Here is a 24,687-nt window from a genome sequence, read left to right as displayed (position 1 = left end):
CCGCAACCCCGAGCCACAGCCTGAGCTCAGCCACCCAACGCCCAGGGCAGACACCGCCCAGCTGCAGGTCCTGCTGGCCACTGCTCGAGTATTGTTTTCAGTCTCAGAAAACGTGACAGTGAAAGAGTGTGGCGGGGAAGGGCGAGACTCTACCCCTTCTTCGAGGGGGCGTCTGTCTGCGACTCACCATGTGCCCTCTTTCTCCCGGAGCCTATAAACTAACCGAGTCATCGGAAATACTAAGAGTCAAGTGCAGTAACCGGTACTGCTGCTTCTATGTACCTGTAGCACAAGACAGAGGGGCTAAGATTTTAATTCTAAACTAGCCAAAAGAGGCTGCTAGAACATGAACACAAACAATTAAACCCTGAGAAGGGTGGGAGTAGAGGATGTTAATACTCAGCATGCACGCATTTCTACGCCACCACCTCCGCTTACAAAGATACGTATGCTCTTTTGCAAAGAACAAAAACATACCTGAGGCCTCATTCGCGGGTTCCATCGCACATAATAGTTTACCCAGAGTTCCAAATGACTCAGACTAGCAACGGGATACAAGACGTGGTTTTCGTAATTCACAAAGAAAGGATTAGAAAATTCTTCGAGCTGGCTATTGACGTATGACCATAGCGATATAGTCTTCGTATATACATCCTGAAAAACAAAAAAGGAATACCCTGAAATACATTCGACTTTTCTTCAGATCCTTGAGAGTTTGTATTATGGAGAGAAAAGGACTTGAAGGAAAGGAGATCAAATGATGAAAGATTACTGACCATTTACTGAGCCACCCCACCCCACCCCCATCCCTGATGCTATGGCATCACCTCATTCTGGGGATGACATGAGAACATACACTGGTTACTATCCTGAAAAAATGTATTGCTGAGTTAGGTGACGTCTGGCGACTGTGTCTGTGTGAGGGCAATCGAGAACGTTTTTTTTTTTCCTTGATTTTATTTATTTGTGAGAGACGCAGAGATAGAGGCAGAGACACAGGCAGAAGGAAAAGCAGGCTCCCTGCAGGGAGCCCGATACGGAACTCGATCCCAGGACCTGAACCAAAGGCAGACGCTCAACCCCTGAGCCACCCAGGTGCCCCAAACGTGAACTTTCTAACACCCACAGGTTGATGGGGCCCATCAATAACAAGTACATTTTTTAAAATTTCCAGTTTGTAGTCTGCTTTTGTGACTCTTAACATTAAGGACTGGGGCAGAATTTGCAGAGAAGATTCCTTTCACTGGAGAATCATGGATACCTGGGGGGAAATGTGCCAGGGTGGGCAGGCTGGTGACGCCTCACATCAAGAAGCATATACATCATCTCCCCACCTCCCGACCTTGGCATACTCGGTTTAGAGACGCTGGAACTATTTGCATTGCTCATGCAAAGGAAAAAAACCAAGACCTCCAGACTTGGCAGGTCAGGTCAGGGGCAGACACGGACAAAGCACAGTGACAAAAGTCACAATCAGAAACCAAAGGAATAAAACCAAGACCTCCAGGCTTGGCAGGGCAGGCCAGTGGTAGACATGGACCAAGCACAGTGACAAAAGTCACAATTGGAAAACAGTAAAGCCAGCTGACTTCCTCACAAGCTATCTAGACAGAAAATTCCTTCAGGACCTTTTCCTATTTTATTTATTTTATTTATTTTATTTTATTTTATTTTATTTTATTTTATTTTATTTTATATTTTATTTTCCTATTTTATACTTTGGATGTCTAGGAGGAACACCAGCCACGATGCAAGGGACCCTGAAGAGCCGCAGTAATCATCACAGGAGGTGATGGCCTGGAATCGGCAGACTCGTGCCATCAACAACAGAGAAGACAGACTAGGGAAATGGGCCCTCACGTATGCAGTCAACTGATTTCCAACTGGGCCACCGAGAGAGTTCGGGGGGTGAGGGGGGGAGTCTTTGCAACAAACAGCGCGGTGATGACCGGTTAGCCACATGCAAGAGGATGGAGTTGGACCCTTGCCATACACTGTCCACAAAAAGAACTCAAACCTGGGTCACAGACTGAAATGGAAGGGCTAGGACTACAAAACTCTTAGAAGGAAACAGAGGCTCAACTCTTCATGACCTTGGGTTGGGCAAGGGCTTCCTGTGTAAGCAATGAAGGAAAACAAATTGGACTTTGTGAAAATGAAAGGCTTGCGTGTTTCAAATGAGACCGTCAAAAAAGTGAAAAGCCACTTCACAGAATGGGCGACAATTTTTGAGAATCACCTATCCGATCAAGGACTTGCATGTGTCACGAATTTACAAGGGACTCTTACGACTCAATAATAATGACAACTCAACTACAAATGGGCAAAACATCTGAATAAACATTTGTTCACAGAAGATATACATGTGGCCAAGAGGCCCATGAAAACATGCTCCCACTATCCTTAGTTACCAGGGAAATGTTCACCCAAACCCACAATGAGATGCCACTGGGCTGGCTAGAATTTAAAAAACAAAACAGGGATCCCTGGGTGGCGCAGCGGTTTGGCGCCTGCCTTTGGCCCAGGGCGCGATCCTGGAGACCCGGGATCGAATCCCACGTCGGGCTCCCGGTACATGGAGCCTGCTTCTCCCTCTGCCTGTGTCTCTGCCTCTCTCTCTCTCTGTGACTATCATAAATAAAAATTAAAAAAAAAAAATAAAAAAATAAAAAAAAAATAAAAAAAAAAACAAAACAAAAACAAAAACAAAAAACACAAGTGTCTGCAAAGACGTGAAGAAAACAGGCCCCTTACACATGGCTGGTGACACACTCTTGGTAAAATATTGGAACTTCTTTGGAAGCACACTCCCTGGCTCCCCAAAAGGTTAACCACACAGTTACTATACGACTCAGCAACTATACTCCTAGGTATATAGCAAGAGAAATGAAAGCATGTGCCCACACGAAACCTTGCACATTGGAATGTTCACAGCAGCGGTATTTGTAAGAGCCCAAAGTGGAAACGACCCAGAGGCCCATCTGCCACTGACCAGATAAACGAAATGTGGTCTGCCCGTACAGCGGAGTATTACTCAGCCAGAAGAAAGGAACAAAGTCCGGACGCCTGCTTAGACACGGATGGACCCTGACAACACGATGCTCAGTGAAATAAGCCTGCCACGGGAGGACAAATACTGTTCGACTGCAGTCCTATGGAATGTCCAGAGGAGGTGAATCCAGGGAGACCAAAGGCAGATCCGTGGTTGCAGGGGCTGGGGGAGCGGGGGACAGAGAGTGACTGCTCATGGGGATGGGCTTTTGTTTTGGGGTGATGAAAAGTTAATGGGGTTTATGAAATTAGATGGTGATGGTTGCACACTCTGAATCTATTAAAAACCACTAAACCGTATACTCTTAAAAGAGTGAATTGTACTGTAGGAAAATTCGATCTCAAGAGAGCTGGTTCTTTTAAAGAGCATATTTTGTCAAAAAAAAAAAAAAGACAGCCGTCAGGGTTTAAATTCTACATGTGGACTTCATTCTTCTGTTGATTTTTTTTTTTAAATAGCTTTATTGAGATACAGGTCACATACCGTAAAATCCACTCTAAAACTTCTTTTTTTAAAGAGGTTCACAGGGCCCCATCACGCTGGGCCCGTAGGAATGTGGACCTTATCCTGATCACAGTGGAAGCCACAGGGAGGTTTTGAGCAGGGGAGAGGCACGTGAAGGCACTGAATAGAGTTGGGGAAGCTGCCCTGGTTGCTGGAGGTCAGAAATGGAGGGAGTGAAGCTCACTTCCTGGCAGCTGCCCTCCTCCACGAGACAGTGGGGGCTTGAACTAGGCTGCGGGGCAGTGATGTGCGGCCAGATTAAGGAAGAATCTCTTCGGGGCACCCGCGTGGCTCAGCCAGGTAAGTAAGTGTTTGACTCTTGATTTCAGCTCAGATCATGATCTTGGGGTCCTGGGATTGAGCCCCTGTTGGGCTCTGTGCTCAGTGGGGAGTCTGCTCGTCCCTCCCCCTCTGCCCCTCTGCCCCTCCCCTCTCCCCTCCCTCTCTATCATAAATAAATAAAATCTTTTTTTAAATCTCTTCTGGGGATCAGCTATGGCAGCTGGGGTGAGGGGGAGGGAGGAGGCAAAGGTGGCTCCTAGGCATTTGACCTTAGCACCTTGAGGGGCAAGGGTGCGCTTTAGGGAGATGCAAGGGATCAGAAGAAAGGCAAGCAGACCCCAAGATGAGATAGTGACTAAGAGAATAGTTTAGGGCCAGAGGGGGACCCGGGACTGGGTCCAGGCAGGCTCCTGGGTGACTGAAGGGCTAAAGAGAGGAGACTGAGAGGGGTGTGGGCACAGAATGAGGAGGCGATAGTTGTGGGGAAGTGGCAGAGGGAGGTGGGTGCCAGTGACCCACTATTTAATTCTCCAAAATTCGATAATGTTCTATTGTGCTGAGCCTGCAGGTGGTGGCCCTCTTGTCTTAAGTGGAGGACACTCTAAGCTGCCTTTCTGCAATGCCTCCTCACTTTTGTTCATTTCTTTCTTATCAAAATGAGGAGGAAAGGGGCGCCTGGGTGACACAGTCAGATGAGCATCCGGTAAATGGTTGGGCTCAGGTGGTGATCTTGGGGTCATGGGATCAAGCCCTGCATCAGACTCCACACTCAGCGCAGAGTCTGCTTGAGGTTGTTCTCTCCCTCTGCCTCCCCAGCTCATTTTTTCTCTCTCTCTCTCCCTCCCCCTTCTAATAAATAAATAAATAAATCTTTAAATAAAAAAGAAACTGAGGGAGAAACAGGCGAAAAAGAACTCTAAGAAGCTGGGCGGCTGCTTCATTATCAGCCTGACAGATAAGGAAGTTTGGCTTGTGCCTAGACGGAAGCTCTGGGCTCCTCTGCAGACTTCGCTTTCCTAGGCCTCCAAGTACCTGTCAGCTCAATGGAATGGAGAGTGAAGAGCAGACTCACATCATTTTGGAGTCGGTGTGGTAGAAAGTATACGAGCCTGGGACTTAGAAGTCCAGGGTCCAGAACTGACCCTCAAGACCTGAGAGACCTCAGAGAGCTGTGCACATGCTGGGTCCCAGCCCCCAGCCCACAGGCAGTAAGGGGCTTGGGTCAGACCACCTGGAAGATGAGACACGTGCGCTGGTGCTGCCGAGCGCTGGAAGGGCACCTGGGCAATGCCTCCATCTACAGATGGCAGCAGGGCTAGACCCAAGTCCCCCACCACCCAGCACCCCTTGTGCAGTGGGTTGTAGCAGGAAAGGCTCCTGAGCCATCAGGAGAGCAACACACAAGATGGAATCCACTTACCTCTTTGAATCGCTGCTGTTCACAGTTGCACAAAAACGTCCCAAAGAGACAGCTATAGAGGTGATCCAAAATCGTGATCAAGAATAGCTCGTTAAACTCGAAGGCTGAAGGAAACTTAAATGGAGAGAGAAGTAAGGTTTAAAGTTCCGTCTCTAAAACACAGTGGTACCAATTTTCTATGAAAGACAGCTAAAGTACAGCTTGGAATGCAGGCAGAGATTACAAGGGAAACTGAGCCCGTGTAGCATTGAACTTGCTATGGTTTCAAGTCCAAGCTTACAGAGAGCTGGCTGAGGAGGCACCTGCAGGAACAAGAACTGCTGCGCTTCCTGATGCCCAAGAGGCATCATGTAGCTTCCATGTCTTTGTCGTGCTGGTAGAATGCAGCCCACGGTCACCCTTCTGCCAGAAGCTACTAGAAAGCTGGACAAAATACACGGAACAGCTGGTCCAGACTCTGGCAACAGGCAGCATGAGGCTATGACAGGCCCCTGGCCCAGTAGGGAGACTGAGGAAGCAGGTCCAGCTTTTGTCCCGGCTTTCTGCCCGGACATACGTTTGGAGTCACAGAGAAGGGACGGGGCTCCCCAGCACAGTGTGTACCAAAAGTGACTCAAGAAAAAACGGCAAGTCTGTTGTCTGGTTAAGAAACAACTCATAATTAAAAACCTTCCCACAGAGAAAGCTCCACAAACATACGTCCCCAAGCTCTTAGCAGAGTCTAAACAAATTGACCCTGGCAACGTGTACAAAGTGTGACGCAACATGACCCACTGGGGTTTAGCTCGGGAATGCAAGGCTGGATTAACATCTGAAGATCAACGTTGAAAAAAATTAATAATTACTGTAATTCACCACATTAACAGAATAAAAAAAAAGTCATATGATCATCTCAGTTATTGTTTTAGGTCATTCTTAATGGGTTTTTGCAGAATTCAAACAAAGACTTTACCATTGCCAGGAGGCTCTAGCCAGAAGCTGGCATTTAGTGGCCGTGAGGAGACGGTCTGGAAATGATAATAATGATTAATGATGACAACGATGCTCCTGGCAGCAGGCACGGATGGGGTGCCTACCACGTGCCAGGAAACACAGTGGGGTACTGCAGGCGGCACAGCTGATTCGAACCAAACCAAAGCAGACCACCAGAGAATTTTTATTTCAATCAGTTTCCTTTAAAGTACTGAGCTGTTCCCCAAGCAGAGTGCTGCCTGCACACTCACATGACTAATCCTGCCACCTCGAGAGAGATACCCAGGGTCACCGACGCCCATATTACTTTCCCAGGCTAGGGACGAGCTTCCCAGTGAGAAATAATCATCAGTCCAGGACTGTCCAAGCTCCACCTGTGCTTTTCCTCGCCAGGCTGCTTTTCACATTAGCCAACCTACAGATGTCTGCACAGCTACCCTGGATTCAGAGGTGCCGCCTCGCTCCACCTTAAGGACTGTTCCCAGAGAAACACACAACTCTCTTCTGAGGAGCCCGCTCAGGATTCCACTTCATCAGAAACCTCTGGAAACTCGCTGTGGTGGTGGTTCACACCTGCATTCTTGTTCTTAGATAGACTAAATCTGGCTGAAATGCTGGAGATAACTACTGATGAATCCCCCTCAGAGCCTTTAACTTGCAATTCCACCGATGGCCTCACATTCCAAATGGCCACCCTTTGAAACACCAAGTACATCACATCCACTTTTCCCAGCATTTTTCTATGCGGTTTAGTTACGCTCTATTTATGAATCATTGGCACCATGAAATTTATGACTGATAAGCAAATATATAACGTTTACGTACATTGAGGCTTTATTAAATCAAGGATAGAAATGGAAGACCTAAACTTTATTTTCATTTAAACTATACATTTATTCACAGGACCGCAAAGCTTCTATGGACACATTTTTGCAGTCAAGGGAATCTTTATCCCTAATCCTGAGCCTGCATTCTGGACCTGGGAGCTTGGTTGGGCATGTTCTAGCACCTCTGACTACAAGCCTTATTCTGGCCAAGTGGGTCCGAGGGCTGGTAGGTCTAGGCTGGGCGGGACTCAGCCTACACCTGTCAGCACCCCCAGAACTGGGACACAAGAGCTGGATCTACTGGTGCTCCGTCAGGACTGCTCTTCACATCCAAATGGTGCTGTGGCCTCGTGCTCAGCTCAGGAAACATTTCATCAGAGGAAGTGCCAGCAATTAGAGTAATACAAATAAAATATTAAGTCTTACGATTCGTAATTTGTTTTGGCCTCTTCTGGAAACTATACCATATGCCTAAAAAAGATGTGCTCAAAAAGTCCATAGGAATCCACAATGAAATTCTGCACCTCTTCCATGGAACAAAAACATGAACCACTACTAAACCCATTCAAAAGGGCAGAAAGTCTATTAAACTATGGTTATTGTAGAATGTTTGTGACTCTTCTCTGAAGAGCCCCTCAATTACTTTTGCCTTAGATCCTTTTATATCAATTTGTGCATGCAGGCTAGTTAATTTTATCCCGAGATTTCTAACAATTTCATGCGGATTTAGCTTACTTGATTTAGCAGTAGGCAACCTCCAAATAAATTAATCTTATTACATTAATGCATCTTTCCTAACAAGCTACATGTCTCATCCACTTGTTACTTAACTGATAGACTGAGCAGTGATATTTCTGCTTCTATTGCATTAACAATGTTGTTTTAAGAAACATTAATTATACACATTTCACAGACAGGATCTTAGAGCTGAGAGGCATCTAAAATCTAATCTAAACCCCTTGTTTTGTTTCTTAAAATCCAATAAACAGCACAAAAATGATCTAGATTAGACATGAAAACAGGCACTAAATGGTATGAAGCATGGAAGGCAGTTTGAGGATATTATACACGCACACGCACGTGCGCACACACATTTGGCATTCAGGAGGAAGCAACTTTACATCCACAGAAATGACACTTATCCCCTCAGAAGCATCCTTTGTGCTCAGCCTTGTTACACAATTTTTTGTTTTGACCTAAATGTAACCATCACTTAATTTTGCTATTGGCTCAACGAATACAAACAGCAAGAAGTTCATGGTGCTAGAAAACAGTAAGACCTCGGGCCAGCCTCTGTGCTGAGTACATATTTCACTGTCACCTGCCATGCATCCCACCACTGCCTACTTCTGAGATCACCCCTCCAAGTGGCTGCTCTGAATCAGCTGGGACCTGGCACTCAGATAATACAAGAGCCCCATCAGTTTGGGGAAGCTGGACCGAAAAGTAACAGTGAGTCCTGAGTGCGGGACTGAGGACTCTGGGAGGTCTCCTCTGGCTGATTATAACCCCTCCCCTCTTTGCTTTCCTATTTCTGAAAGTATGCCCGCTCTCGCTAGATCCTTGCTAGTGAGATCCATGAGAAATGCAGACTCACAGGCTTGGGGTCCCAGATTCACAAATCAGAATCTGCATTGTAATAATATCCCCACATCCAGTGCCACCTTCCCTCCAGCGTCAGCAGGAGGGTGGGCCTGACAATTGTCATCTCTAAGTCCCCAGGGGAAGCTGAGTCTACTGGCCTCAGGACTGCAGTAGGACAGAGCCCGTGTCTAGATGATGGTCTGCCTCACTGGCACCTCAGAACCACATGGGGAACATTCCAGAACTACACACATCTGGACTTCTCACTAGGCCCACAGGAGGAAGGGTCCACGAGGGCGAGGCCCAATCATGTGCGTCCTTAAAAGTCTCCAGGTGCTGCCAGTGTGCACTCGGGTAGACAGTGAGGCTGGGGTCACCTCCCCGGCCCAGATCCCTCCCCCAGCCGATGGCTCATGAGGAATTGCTGCTGGAAGGGGTCCAACCTGAGGTGGAGCAGGGCAGCAACGGCACCATGGTGGTGCTCGAGCTCTCTCCTGCCCCCAACACATACCCCCACTGGTCACAGTGGCACACAGGGTGGAGTTTCAAACAGTGGTCTATCAGACTTACGAGCCTCGGGGGTGGGGGGGGAGATGTCCTCTGAAACAGCCCTGTGGTGACTGTAATAACGTGGCAGGAGGGTGGAGTCACTAGAGGTCGCCAGCACTCCGTCCGTCTGGTCCTCTTCACGTGACTAAGGCAGCCTTGGCCAGGCCTCAAAGCCAAGAGGAAGGAGAGCACCCAGGCCACAGCTCTGTGACCTCTGACCGTGTCCCCACCCCCACACAGGCACTGAGGAGACTGCCTGTCCTCTACTCTCTCGGTCTAGGTCTCTCTGTGTCCCTCTGTCTCTCTACCTGCATGGGTTTCTGTGTGTGCGTCTCTGACGTGCTCTTCGGCTCCATCTCCTAGCATAAGCGGAAGACCCCAAACTTGGGCTCAAATGTTAGAGACTAGGGAATACACAGCACCTGCTCAGGGCCTGCTCTGAACTGAAGCCATGGGGGGCCCAACCAGCTTAGGGAAAGGGATCCCTGCAGGGTCGCCTGACTTACTAGGGCTCCGCGCGTTACAGTTTGGAAACGAAGCACCAGCACCTTCCTATCCAACTCCAGTTCCTGGACACTCCCTTCCCTCAGTGACCTTGCTGCAGGGGCGCCGTGGGGGCCCAGGGCACGTGCACAGATGCCTGGGTTCGGGGTCTGACACCCTCCCGTCTGACACTTCACTTACATCCCTGTTTCTCACACTTGGCCCTGCTCAGCAGGGGGCTGTGCCTCCTTCCCCAGTGGAAAGGGAGCAGGAGCAGGGGCCTTGGTCTGCAAAGCTGGCAGACAGGATGAGTGACAAAAGCATTTGCACGAGAATAGGAACTTTTGGTGAGAAACTGATAGTCCCTAATTTTCTTCTTATACTTCTAAACAAGTTCGAATCAAACCGAGTTAAATAACAGAAGGGGTCATATTTTCACACACCTACATACATCTTCATTTTGAACGAACATGCATGTTTATCTAATCTTCAACTTTCAGGTCAGAAATATACTTGAAATTTCTCACCTGTCTTGTCATTTGCCAAACACAATCAATAAACTGAAGAAATATAGGGGATCGGTCAGCATCCGCGTGGTTGTCATTGCCATGGCCCACTCTCTGAAAACAAACAAGAGGTTCAGCATGTGAACATGAGCCACAGCCCTCTGAAAAGTCGCTTAAAATTGCCTCACGGTAGGCATCAGGTCTCATGTGTATTTCCCAAGACCTAACAGAATTCTTGGCACAGAATGGGCACTAAAAAATGTTCACTGAATTGAACCGACTTCCATTGCTTAAGAGCATTTTGTTTTTGGAAACAAAATTTCACTGTATTGTATTTTTTATGTGTTGATTTTTTTTAATGATTTCACTTTAATATAGTTGAGGTCAAGAAGTTAGGAACAAATGGCCAGTAAACTTTTCACTCCCAGTGATGGGGTCAAGCCTGGCCACCACACCAAGTGCCGTGTCAACGTGGAACTATCAATTAGCAGCTCAGAAAGCACATTATGATGGCCATTTCCTTCCCAAGTACAAAAACAGGTTTTCCCACTTATCACAAATGTCAAGAAGTCTGAGAATCAAATAATAATCTACACATTTGAACCAATTCTACAGGACACAGAGAACCCCCCACCCCCAATACACATGAAATGATAATGGGGAGTCCTTGCTCAACGCAGCCCAGTATTGTGTGCTTCTGCAGTTCTGAGAAATACTTGACATCTAGTAGTGTGTTTCACACCTTTCGGTATTTTAGAACATACTCACAGATTCCTGGTAAAAGTTAAAAGAATTCCAAACACAAAAAGGATGAAACGTTGAAAATGTCAAGTTAAAAAAAACAGCTCAGGAGCGAGCCTTCTAAGAGAAGGCTCAAATACTCTGATGACTAAGCAACAGGATGAGAGAGAAAAAAACATTACAAAGATACAATGCAACCACCTCACCGAAAGTGCGAGAAATACTAGGTCTATGAAATGGCCAGCAGGAGAGACATAAAAACAAGGAAATCCATGCCCGGCAGCTACGGTAGGTGATCTTATTTCTCTTATTGGTCTTTAATTGTGGTGAAACAACAGACCATCAACAGGACCACCTTCACCATTTTAAGCATGCAGCCCAGTGGCTTTAAGCACGTTCGCACTACTGTGCGGCCAACCCCAGCAGCCATCTCTGGAACATTTCCATCTTTCCAATCTGAAACTCTTCTGCATGAACACCACCTCCCCCCCCTCCCCGTGCCCACCATTGTGGTCTCTGGCCCTACGAATGTTAACTGCTCTCGATACCTCTCATGAGTGGATTCCTAAAGCATCTGTCCTTTTGTGGCGGACTGCTCTCACGTAGCAGAATGTCCTCGAGGTTCATCTATGCTGTAGAATGTGTCAGAAATTCCTTCCCTTGTTAAGCTGAATGACACTTACATCGTGTGGATAGACCTCATTCTGTTTATCCATTCATCTGTAGATGGCCACTAGGGTTGCTTCTACCTTGGGGCTACTGTGAATCACGCTGCTAGAAACATGGGGGTGCGAATATCCAAGTCTCTGTTTTCACTTCTTTTGGGTCTATGTGCAGAAGCAGAATTGCTGGATCATATGGTAGTTCTATTTTTAATTTTTTGAGGAACTGCCATACTGTTTTCCATAGCAGCTGCATAAGCTGCCTTATTTCTGCACTTCCCCTTTACAAAAAAATTTGTAGAACCTGCTCTTCAGTATTTAAGGCACCTTGGGGACAGTTTTGCACAACCACTCGCGATTTAAGATTCATTCTTTTAATAGCCATTCACTGAATTCCTGTGGTGTACGCAAGGCATCTTGCCTGGCCCTTGGAGTTTTGGGATGTTTCGTGGTGTCCCATAGAGGCCACACCCTTGGCTACACATCTGAGGTACCAAGACAAATGAGACACGGTACCTGCACTACACAAATAATGCACTCAGCAGTCTAGTCATGGGGAAAAGACCTGGATGTGCCCAGGGCTTCCAAGACCGGGATGGGTATGGTGGGGCCATGAAGGAGCAAGTGGCCAACCTAGGATGGGATACAGGAGGGAACAGTGAAGGCAAGTCACATGAGTCAGTCATTGAGGAGGTCTCATTTGAGATAAATGCTAAAGGACAGAGGGAGGTGCCTGCCCCCTAGCCGGCCAGGGACGGGCTGTTGTAGAAGCAGTGGGAACACAGTAGGCACACCAGAAACATCACAGGTAGCTGGGCGCATGAGGCAAGGGGATGGAGGTGAGACAAGGTTGGAAGCGTGGATTGGGCCAGATCACCAAGGGCCTCAAATGTTGAGCTGAGGAGTTTGCCCACAGCCCCATAGGCCATGGGAAGGCTCAGAGAGATTTGCTCTGGGGAACAGCAGTATGAGATCAGCTTCCTGGAACTCTCCATCTGGCCGCAGCATGGACAATGGATCTGAAGTGGACAGGTGATGGAGAAACTAGTTAGGAGGCTGCCTAACACAGCATCAGGGAGATCGCTGGGCAGGTCAGAGTGAAGGGGACACCAATGACACTGAGGAAGAGACAACAGATTAGAAACATGTGTATTAAAATATGTGAGACCGGTGGAGATCACCGAGGTATTAAGCAGAGAAAAGAGGGACAACCTGAGGACCCCAACACTAAGAAGTTGGGGAGAGAGGGAAGACCAGAAGATAGGAGAAATTCAAAAGGCTATAGAAACCTGGAAGCCAAAGGAGGAAATGGTCTCCAGAAATAGGGAAGAAGCAACAGCGTCAGGTGCTCAGGACAAATAAGAGAAGGGCTTGGCAAAGTGGCAGGGATTGGTGGCTGTGACGTGTAGTTTTGGGGTGGGGTGGGTGCTAGGAGGAGGAAGTGAGTAAAAGACAACCATTATCGTAAAGAGGGCAGCTCTCTGTGGTGACAGCGGGAGGGAAAGTAGGGTCAAGAGGGTCGGTTTCCAGGGTGGGATAAATAACGGCATGTTTGGACACTGGTGGGACCATCTAGGCAAGAGGGGAGATGGAGGCAGGCCAGAGGCAGAAACGGTCAGAGGGTGGTCGGGGAGGCAGATGATGGAACAGGGGCAAGGGCAGGAGATGGCGTAAGGGAGGAGCTTAGATGGCTCACGGACAGAAACTCAAGGGAGGAAAGAGCACAGGGAGGCCTGAAAGTACGGTCTGCTGCTGGCTCCACCCTCAGGGGCTGGCTGAGCTTGGCCAGGTAAGTCGGACTCCTGAAATCTGTTTCCCCCACATGCCAGCTCCATCAGCGGCTTCAGGGTCTTCCAGGACTAAACCAGATGATACGTAACAGTGCTGGATGTGGATACACAGTGGTGCTCCGTAAACTGCAGCCATTGAGAACCTGAGGACCTCATGGCCATGACAACCCCCAACATCAGCATGTAAGGATGGCAGTGGAGTGTGGACACACACCTTGGCATCTCAGCAGATAGCCTTTAGCACTGCCTATGTAGGCAAGGGCCCCTTGTGGCATCCTCTCTCCCAGGACACACAGCGTGGGGAGGAGAGGTGGCAAGGAATGACCTGGGAGCCTTGGGAGATGGCCACATACGAACGCTGGAGCAACGTCCCCTCTCTCCGCCTCTCCCCAGACCGAAGAAACAAAGGAGTTCATGGTACTGTCGAAAGTAACAACAGGCTCTAAACTGGAGCCAGCCCAGACCAGGCCCTGTCCTGAGCATCTGACATGCACAACTCACCTCTGCTGCATCACGCTCCACCTCAGAGAAGGTGCCAGAGTGCAGCTGAGGCTCCAACAGCAGCCCTCGAAGGGCACATGGCTCACAGGTTCTGGAGCTGCCTTTCCTTCTCCTCATGGCCAGTGTACCTGGTCCACCCCCATGATGGCAGCCACCAAACCCCTCCTGCCCCTACCCCCACTGCCTATGAGGGGGCCTGAATGAGGCTTCGGGAGTATTCTGGTGCCATGCACAGTTAAGATGAATCCCCGACAGCTCAATGACCAGGAAAGCCACTTAGACTAAAACACACACGGCAGCTCAAGAAGACCTAGCCAATGACCCAGCAATCCCCCTCCTAGGAATGTACCCAAGTGTGAAAGCAGGCTGGTGCAGGCTGAGTTGGATACAGCCCCAATTCCTACACTGGAGCCCTAACCCCCAGGACCTCAGGATGGGACTGTATTTGGACACAGGGTCTGTAAAGAGATGATTAAAAGGAGGAAAGAAAGATGGGAGGTGGGGCCCCAATCCAGTCTGACTGGTGTTGTTTTAAGGAGAGGAAGTTGGGACACACAAAGAGACACACCAAGGAGATGCACGCAGAGGAAAGGCCAGGTGAGCACACAGTGAGAAGGCGGCCACGCACAAGCAGAGAAGACAGGGCTCAGGAGAAACCGACCCTGCCAGCACTTGGATCTTGGACTTCTAGCCTCCAGAACTGGGAGAAAATATATTTCTGTTGTTTGAGCTACTCGGTTTGTGGTACTTCGCATGGCAAAAACTTGTACACCAATGTTCACAGCAGCATAATTCACAAGAGCCAGCTGGCCAGAAAAATCCAAGTGTCCATCAACATAAATGGATAAACAAAGGGAATACTAGCCAGGTACGAAAAGGAATTAAGTTTTTGTATATGCTATAGTATGGATAAACCTTAAAAACAATGTGTTTAGTGACATAAGCCAGTCACAGAAACACAAATATGTGATTTCACTCACAGGAGGCACCTAGAACAGGCAAACAGAAAGATAGAAAGCAGGTTTTGTCAGGGACTGGGGGAGGGGGACATGAGGAGGGACCACTTAATGGGTATAGAGTTTCCTTTTGGAGGTGAAGAAATGTTCTGGAACTAGATAGAACTGGTGGTCGCACAACACTGTGAGTCTACTAAATGCCACTGAACTATATGCCTTAAGATGGCTAATTCTGTTATATGAATTTTACCTCATTTACTTTTTTTTTAAAGAGAGATACCTATGCTAAAAAAATTTTATTTTTTAGAAATATTTTATTTTTTTAATAAATTTATTTTTTATTGGTGTTCAATTTGTCAACATGCAGAATAACACCCAGTGCTCATCCCATCAAGTGCCCCCCTCAGTGCCCGCCACTTAGTCACCCCCACCCCCCGCCCACCTCCCCTTTCACCACCCCTAGTTCGTTTCCCAGAGTCAGGAGTCTTCCATGTTCTGTCTCCCTTTCTGATATTTCCCACTTAAAACAGAGTGCCCTACCAAAAACATACCATGCTGAGGTCCATGGTATTTGATTATGATGACTCAGATCTGATACAGAGCAGAAAGCCCACACGGGTGTGTGTGTGTGTATGTTTTGTGTGTTGCGTGTGATACACACACGCACAGGATAGAACAGTCAAGCATGTACGTCACAGTCTCAGCTTACCAGTGCAAACCTATGTCCGAAGCTTATCCATTCCTTTTCTATGAGAGCCTCGAACCCTTTAATGGTGCGGTAGTAACTGTCCAACATCAGCATAGCCAGAGCCGTCAGCTGGGCTGTTCGATCCCAACCGTCACTGCAGTGCACCACCACCGAAGTCTTCCCAGATTCTATCTTATCAGCGATCCTTACTGCCCCAGCAAGAAGCGTCTTCAGAAAAGAAGGCATATTAGAGTAGGCTACATCGGATTTCTAGGACAGCAAAAATAATTCTGTGGAGAACCTTAGAAGTTCAGGTGAACAAAGCCAACACTGCAATCAACTGAGGGTCATTGGGAAACGTGAGCCCTGGGGGTGGGGGAGGCCCTTACCCTAAGAAACATGATGACAACAAATACAGTCCTTGTTATGGGGCCGCAAAGTACTTTACAGACCTTATCTGAGGCAAGCGGCATCCCTTTGTGTTAGGTCACAAAAGCCCTCCACAAAGACCACGGTCTGGACACCGCCCGTGGCGACGATGCAAGCCTAGTACGCTGCAAAGAGGTGCTGCTTTACATTGTTGAGAAACCACGAGGACACATAGATTTGTGGCGGACACATGGAAAAATCCTAACAAGAAGGCACGTAAAGGACCAGGCCTCTTTACCCTGATGTACTCCAGCCAGTGCGTCCCATCCACGTTGGAGAGCCAGCGTGCCTCATCAACAGAAGGGTACGCGATCTCTTTCAGTTTACGCAGGGACTCTCTCATCACGTGGATATTGTGGATCTCCAAGAACACGAGCTCCGCGTTGGGGTAAGCGCTTTCGCTTTCGTACCCTCCACCCTTGGCCTGTGAAAAACAGAGGACATGCAGAACTGCGTGTGAGTTCACACTTCCGCTGTCTCTAGCGTTATCAGGAGGAGACCATTAAGGAAGCAACAAGCCCATCCATCTATAATAAACCTCCTGAGCCGTGGAGGACTCGCCCCCGTCTGCTGGAACAGAGCACCACACACTCAGAGCGGCTCAAAACAACAGACGTATCTTCTCACAGCTCTGGAGCCAAAATCATGGTCTTGGCAAGGCGGCGCTCCCTCAGAAGCCTCTGGGGAGGATTCTTCTTTGCTTCTTCCAGCTGCTGGTAGCCCCGGGTGTTTCTGGTCTCCAGACACATCACTCCGGTCTCTGCCTCAGCATCACATGGCCTTCGCCTCGTGTCTGTCTCTTCTCTTCTTCTAAGGACCCCAGTCAGACTGGATTACGGCGCCCCCTAATCCAATAGGACCTCATCTTAACTTCATTACATTTATAAAGACCTTATTTCACAATGAGGCCACATTCACAGGTACTGGGAGTTAGGCCTTTGGCATTTTTTTTTTTATGGAGACACAATTCAACCCATAACAACTGTCCAGCACCCATCCGTCATCAGTTTGTAAGCCATTAGCAACTGGATCTTACTCAAGGTTCTGTCTGGTAGTGCCATCTGTCTGAACAGAAAAAGTTGTACTATCACAAAATTTCTGTCTAATCAAACAATTTGTAAATCCCAAACAAAGAGGTTTAAGCCATTTAAGTAAAATAAAATACAAATGGAACAAAACCAAAGGGGGATATGGCTCACCCTTTGGTAATCTCATAACAGTCTGGTCTATAATTAATCTATATTTTGTGACGGTCAACATTCAGAACCCATCGGTGATGAGAATGTAGCCAAACTGAACCCCGGATACGTTGCTGGTGGGAACTCACACCGTGCAGTCTCTGCGGGAAACAGTCTGGGGGCTCCTCAGGTTAAGTACAGAATTACGTGACCCAGCAATTGCACGCCCACCGCATTGAAGATGGTACTCGAATAAAAACTTGCACATGCAAGATCACAGCAGCAGTATTCACCATAGCCAAAAAGTAGAGGTGACCCACTTGCCCATTGGTGGCTGAAGGACAACCAAAATGTGCTCTCTCCATACGATGGAGCATTATGCAGCCATGCAAAGGAAGGAAGTGCTCGTATTTGCTATAACACCAACGAACCTTAAAAACATCACACTGAGTGAAAGCATCCAGGCCCCAGAGACCACGTGTTGCATGATTCCATTTCTAGGAAAGGTCCGGAGCAAGGAAATCTATACAGATGGAAAGTAGATTAGTGGTTGATAGAGGCTGGGGGAGGGGAGAACAAGCAGCAACTGCCCATGGGCACAGGGTTTCTACTCAGGGCTCTGAGAGCATTCTCGAGTTAGAGAGGATCGTTGCACAACATTGTGAACATACCAGAAAGCCACTGAATCCTAAACTCTAGGTTGGTAAAATAGCCGGGTTAATGTTACACAAATTTTATCTCCCAAAACATAATAAATGCATCTGTGAACCCAAAGACCACATTGTTCATTTAGCATCTAGCCACTTAGCGAGTGAGCTAGATGCTAGGGTGACAAGTGGAGATGCTGGTCCTCAAGGGTGAGGAGAGGCACATGTGCAGCATGGGGGGATGAGTCCTATGCTACAGGAGAGCACAGGGCGTGCAGGGTGCCTACCGCCAGGCCCGGGAGGCTGCCAGGCGGACAGAAGAGATGTCGGTACTGAGAAGAGAACACAAGTCAGGAAAGCTTGTGGGGAGGAGGGTCAAGAACACAGGGCGTGGGGGCCAAGGTGTGCAGACGCCCAGAGAGGGGCAAGGAGGTGGATTCCTGAGAGGCAAGAGAGAAGTTCAGTTGAGAACACCGTGGCACCAGTGAGAGCAGTGAGAGAGGAGGCCAGAGGGCAGCCCGGGGCTGGACGGCACAGGCCAGGGCAGGGGGCCAGACTGCAGACGTGTGTCAGGCGGGCAGCATCAGCCTTGCACAGTGGAATCACCACTGGTGGCAGCAGGCAGAAGGGCCTGCACCTCCTGCAGGTAGGCCAGCTCAGAGATAGGCGCTCACCTGGCTGAGGGCCTTGGGCTGGAGGCAGCAGGGCAGAGAGATGCCGCGGACTGGAGGGATTTAAGAGGCGAGACACAGTGGCTGATTGGGGCAATGGACGCAGGTAGCACGTGAGGATACAGGGATGCCCGGAATTCCAGGCTGGGCGCCCCAGGAGTCAGTGCCATCATGTCCTGACACAGAGATTCATAGAAAAGGAACAGAGTACTCTGCTTTCTGCGTGGTGAGCATCCAGTGCCTATGAGAACAGTAAGTGGAAAGGTGTGCTGGCAGCGGGTCTGGAGCTCAGAAGACAGGTCTAAGCTGTGGCTATTAATGCAAAGTCACTGGCCTACGGAGGGTATCAAAGGATACAGGTCCGGCATACACAGGTCCAGCTTGTGAGTTCACAGAAAAGCGTAGGCTGGAAGCCTGAAGGTGTGTAAAGTGAGAGAGAAGAACTGCCAGAGACTGGAGAAAGAAGAAAAAACAAGGAAAAGAGTATTCTGAAAAGGAACAGGTACTGAACTGCCGAACTCTTGAGAAGTCAAGGGAAAAAAAAAAAAAACCTGAAAACTACACACTGGATTTTGTGACAAGAAGGTACTTGGTGGGACGCCTGGGTGGCTCAGCAGTTGAGCATCTGCCCTCAGCTCAGGGTATGATTCTGCAGTCCTGGGATCCAGTCCTGCATAGGGCTCCCTGCGTGGAGCCTGCTTTCCCTCTGCCTGTGTCTTTGCCTCTCTGTGTCTCTCTCATGAATAAATACATAAAATCTTTAAAAAAAAAAAAGAAGGTACTTGGTGACTGTACCAAGAATGTTCTAGGCAGAGATGGGGACAGAAGCTGGTCCCACATGGCACAGGAGGTGAGTGAGTGGTGGTGAGCACCATGGTGTATCGGTGTGGGAACTCCTCCAGGAAGTCCACCTGTAAAAGGCAGAACACTGGCACCAACTGGTAGGGGACAGTGACAGTGGCTGAAAGGATCGCTTATCTGTGCAGGTGGAGAAAATCACACGGCGGAGTCAGCAGAGGACAGAGAGGAGGCCACTCCACCACGGGAACAGGAGGCTTCCGTGGACAGCAGGACAAGGTAGCTTCCAGCATTGGTGGCAGGTAGGGTGGTCTGTCCTCTGTGCTCAAAGGCCAGGTCAGCTGCTGAGGATGAAGGCAGCGGGGAAGGCTCAAACATTAGAAAATAGTCATAAAAAGGCTGAAGTGGCCTCTGCAGACACTGGGAATTGGGGGGAGGGACTTCCAAGAGGACAGGAGGCAGGACAGCCTGAGGGGGTGAGGTCAGGCAGTGGGCAGGAGCACAGGAACAGGGGCAGGACTGAGAGGGAGCCGTGGGAGGCACCAGCACCCCAGCCCCACGCACACAGGACAGGCCGTGGAGCAAGCGGGCACAAGAGGCCGAGGCCCGTGCCGCAGGCCGCATCTGAGAACTCGGAAGGAAGGAGTTCCGGGGAAGGCTGGGCTGCATGCGGCTGCAAGCCCTCTCAGCTGGACGTAGGAGCAGGGGCTAAGGCGAAGGAAAGTCTGCAGGTGGCGAATGTGCGGCGGGGGAACAGAAGATGTGCTTACATTTGGATGCCAGCTATACGTCAGGTCATTCCACAGAACTGCAGGGGACGCTTTCCCTTCAGGGAAGACCTTGCAACACCCACGAGGGACAGAGCAGTGGAGCACAGCCCCGCCTCCGCGGCTCAGTGCATTCTGGTAAAAACCACCACCTAAGCATCCAATGAAGACGCTGCTGGGGAAGGTAGTGGGAAAAGGCACAGGCCTCACAGCAGGGAAAAATGGGTTTGTAGGGACGCCTGGGTGGCTCAGCGGTTGAGCATCTGCCTTTGGCTCAGGGCGTGATCCTGGGTCCTGGGATCAAGTCTCACGTTGGGCTCCCCGCAGGGAGCCTGCTTCTCCCTCTGCCTGTGTCTCTGCCTCGCTCTCTCTCTTTCTGTGTCACTCATGAATAAATAATTAAAATCTTTAACAAAAAATGGATTTGTAATCCCAGCTTTGCACCTAAGGACTTACTGGGCCCTCACCTCTCTGCACCCTGACCTTCCCACCTGGAAGACTTTCAAACGGCTGCTGCGCAGATTAAATACTAAGTAAATTCACTAAAATAAAATCAATTATCTTAATTAACGCTAATCCACGCGAGGCTTAGTGCCTTCCCCACCCTGCCCACCCCAAGATTCTCAAGCGCTAGGGCACCCAGCACCTCCCACGTCCAGAGCCCTGAGCCAGGCAGAGAAACCAGGCCCAGCCCAGGCCTGCTGGCACCCCGAGGCCCGGGGAAGCCGCTCTGTGAGATGGTGTGCTGGGCTCCAGCTTATCCAGGACCTCCTGGAAGTGCTGAGGCGAAACAGGAGACGGTGTTTCAAGGCAAAATGCTGCCCAGAAACTAATCACTAAATATACAAATGAGACAAACGACAATTAGGAAATGGGGTTACGGAAGAAACCAGATGCAGAGAACAGGCACTTGGAGGTCTTGAGCCAGAAGAGGAAGGAGGGTGAGAAGAGGCCCCAGCTGTGCCCCCGAAGTAAGAGTGGGGGAGGGGGTCCAGAGTGTTCTGGAAGACAAGGCTTTGCTGGCCAGACCTCTCTGTATGGGGGCAAAGCAGAGTTCTAGACGGAAGCTGGAGATGTTGGGACCCTGTTAACCACTAGCCCCCAAGGCCCCAAGAATAAGCTGACAGCAGTGGCAGCAGGGCCATCCCCAACCCTTGCAGGATAAAGAAACCCGAACACCCCCAGGGAGCAGCCGGCTGAAGGACGGACTCCCAGCAGCTGTTCTGCACGTGGTGAAGGTCTGTCAGGCCATCCGCCCATCAGTCTGCTGGTCCTCGGTGGCAGTGGGGACGGGGGTTCCCAGGTGACAGATCCAATGGAAGCCTCCTCGAGGGTGGGCAACACCCGAGAGCCAAAGGTACAAAGTGGCGGGACAGGATCCCCACGGCCTCAGAACCCAAAGTCCACACACATCCCCTGCATATTTTCACCCCCACAAAATTCATGTGTAGAAGCCCTATCCTCAAAAAGACGGTGTTAGAAGGCGTGGCCTTTGGGAGGGGATTAGGTCAGGACAGGGGAGCCCTCCTGACGGCATTAGTGCCCGTATAAGAAGAGACGGAAGACAGCGGGCCTCTCTGCTCTGGGCACTGTGAAGACGCGCTGAGAAGGTGGCTCTGTAAAAGCCAGGCAGTGCGCTATCACCAGACACGGAATCTGCTCTTACCCTGACCTTGGACGTCCCAGCATCCAGAGCCGTGAGAAATAACAGTCTCTTGTTCACAGGCCACCCAGCCTACGATACTTTGTCGAAGCAGCCCGAGCTAAGACACCTCTCCCACCCAGTTCTCCCACTGGACACTCCTCCTCTCCTGACATCGAGGACCCCTCCCTCCTTCTTGGGGTCTCCTCCTAACACCCGAAGTGCCCCTTCCTCCCATGGGTTCCTCTCCTGCCCTCCACAATGGCTCACATGACCCGGACTCCTTTGGTGGCCTCACCTCTACCTGCCCCCAGCCTGCAACCAACACCCAGCTCGCCACCGGGCCCCAATCTCAACCTCTGACCTGACCTTTCTCTGAGTTCCAGAGCCTTCTCTTCCCCACTCAGGCTCCTCAAACACAACTGTTAAAACTAAATTCCTTCCCTCCATGTTCGCTTTCTCAAGAAACAATCTGACTTAAAAGCCCTCGGTGCCATCACACTGGCTCCACAATGGAGTCTGGACTTTGGAATCCACATACAAGGCCACTTGCCATCAGCTCTGTGACTGTCCGTGGAGAGAGGAACCCGAGCCACCAGCCAGCCCCTCATTCTGGTCGCGGAGCAGCTATTCTGTAATAGCTGGGCTCTGGGGACCCTCCCGGCAGTCCCTGCCACTCAGAGCCAACAGCCCGCTTGCTGGACACGCACGGAAGGGACCACAGCTGTGTGCAGGCCACCATCGCACAGACAGACCTCTGCTCATCTGGAAAGATGTCCCCGAGGGAGTGACCTTTGGCATGTCATCCAAGGATGAGGGAGGGCTCAGCTAAGGAGGCAAAGGCTCGGACATGACCATGGGAACATGCTTTAGGAATGGAAAGAAGCATCCCACACCTGGGGTCTGTGGAGACAGGGAGGAAGGCCTGGGGGTGGAGGGCTTCAGAGGCCCTGTCCAGGAACTAGATGTCACTGCCTCAAGACACAAAGCAAGATGTTGAGAAGGTCACTCCGGCCATGATGTAGACACTGGACTGAAGGGAGCCCCTACGAAACACTAGCAAAGTGAATCTAGCAGTGTATTAGAGATTCTACGCCATGACCATGGGGGATTTATTCCACCAATGTAAGCAGGCGGTAGGAGTTTCTGAGGGCCACAGTAACAGAACCACCAGTTGGGGGTTTAAAATAACACACATTTACTCCCTCACAGTTCTGGAGGCTACAAGACCAAGCCCAATGTGTCTGGGAGGCTTAGCTCCTACTGGAGGCTCAGAGGGAGAATGTGCCTCGCTCCTGGTTTCTGGTAGCAACTGGCGATCGTGGGTACTGCTCAGCGTATGGCCACACTGCCACTTTCCCTCTCTGCGTGGCCCTCTTCTAAGGACACCGGCCATCGGATTGAGGGCCCACTCGACTCCAGTAGGACCTCCTCTTCACTAATTCCATCTGCAAAAACCCAATTCCGAATAAGGTCATATTCTGAGGTTCTGGATGAACATGAATTTTGGGGAGATGCTAATCAACCTACTACAGTGGTCCATATACAAAAATTAGTCAGTGGAATACACTACATTAATAGAATGAAGGGAAAAGGAAACACACGATCATCTCCACTGATACAGAAAAGGCCTTTGAACGTCTAATACTCTTTTCATGATAAAGCCACAGAAAAAAATTAACAGAAAGGGATTTCCTTAACCTGATAAGGGCATGCATGAAAACCCCACGGCTAATATACCCAATGGTGAAAAACTGAAAGCTTTCCCCGTAATAGGAACAAGACATGGATGACCACTTTCACTACTTCCATTCAACATGGTACCAGAGGTTCTTGCCAGGAAATTCGGCAAGAAGAAGAAATAAAAGGCATCCAAATTGGAAAAGAAGAAGTAAAGTATCTCTACTTGCAGATGACATGATAATATACACAGAAGAGCTAACAGGGACTTGGACAGATAAAAACTCTTGTTTGGCTCCTAGACACAACACCATGAGAGATAAAATCGTTCCAGACGTACAATTTGGTGTCCTGCTTCTGTCTCTTCCACATGAGGTCACACACAGAGGATGGCCTCTGCTCCACTGGATGTTTAGAAGACCGCTTCTGCGAATACAGCTTTTCTCATGCTTCTTCCTAGCCTGGGACAGTACTGCAGTGGTGACAGCAGGTCCTTAGAGAAGTACGAAGACTGACGGGGTTAATGACCTACCAGCCATGTGAGCGTGGGGAACTAACAGAGAAGGCCAACCCGTGACAGGCTGAAAAACACTCCCCCACCCAAAGATATCGACACCCAAAGGTTCTCTGTGACTGTGAATGTGACTTTGGGGAACAGTGTCTTTGCAGAGGTCATCAAGTCAAGGATCTTGAGATGAAGGGACCTTCCTGGATTATCTTGAGCGAGCCCTAAACACCTCTTGCAAGAAGGGAGGAGGGGACACGCAGACACAGAGAGGAGAAGCCATGTGCGGGCAGAGGGGGCCAGCTGCATGTCGTGGCTCCACACGGAGCAGCCACCAGAAGCTGGAAGGGGCAAGGAACACATCATCCCCCAAAGCCTGTAGAGGGAGCACAGCCCAGGCAGCTGGCAGACTTTTGGCCTCCCAAACGGTGAGAGGGTAAATCTGTGTTGTTTCATGCCACCTCGTTTGTGGTAATCGGTGCAAGGCCTCAGGAAACTCCTATCCTATGTATGTCCTTCCCCACGTTGTCCCTAAGCCAATCATCTCCATGATGGGAACCCCCCAGTCACCCCTGGGCCAGACTCCTGGGGCAGCGAGCTTAGGAGCACCCTGTGCTGTGGTCATCCTGGTACACCTCGACGCTGCACACTCTTTCCTCCCATCTTACAGAAGAGGCACCTGAGGCTTGTTGAGGGTGCAGCCGGGCATCAAGGGCAGACCCTGGAGGAAAGCCCAGGCCAAACTGGTTCTGAGGCCCAGGGTTCTCACTGCCCCATCTCTCAGGCCCAGTTGGATATGTAGAGGTTGTTACTGGGGAGATGGCTGAACAGAGATGTCAACCAGACAACAGGA

General features: G+C 49.7%; 1 protein-coding gene across 12 annotated transcripts in view; it reads right to left on the bottom strand.

The window, feature by feature from the left end:
* MTMR1 (myotubularin related protein 1) overlaps window positions 1–24,687 on the bottom strand; it is a 64,353-nt gene that overhangs the window by 5,304 nt on the left and 34,362 nt on the right. For all 12 annotated transcript variants that reach the window (XM_072743568.1, XM_072743567.1, XM_072743566.1 and 9 more), the window contains 5 exons: window positions 16,185–16,370; window positions 15,539–15,745; window positions 10,201–10,293; window positions 5,259–5,372; window positions 478–654 (listed from right to left, as the gene is read on the bottom strand). In XM_072743568.1, the coding sequence (XP_072599669.1) occupies window positions 478–654; window positions 5,259–5,372; window positions 10,201–10,293; window positions 15,539–15,745; window positions 16,185–16,370 (777 nt within the window). The remainder of the gene's footprint in view (window positions 1–477; window positions 655–5,258; window positions 5,373–10,200; window positions 10,294–15,538; window positions 15,746–16,184; window positions 16,371–24,687) is intronic.

The sequence above is a fragment of the Vulpes vulpes genome, chromosome X (genome assembly GCF_048418805.1).
Source record: "Vulpes vulpes isolate BD-2025 chromosome X, VulVul3, whole genome shotgun sequence".
Lineage (NCBI taxonomy): Eukaryota > Metazoa > Chordata > Mammalia > Carnivora > Canidae > Vulpes > Vulpes vulpes.
Note: the sequence above shows the minus strand (reverse complement) of the source record. Positions and strands in the feature narration are given on the sequence as shown.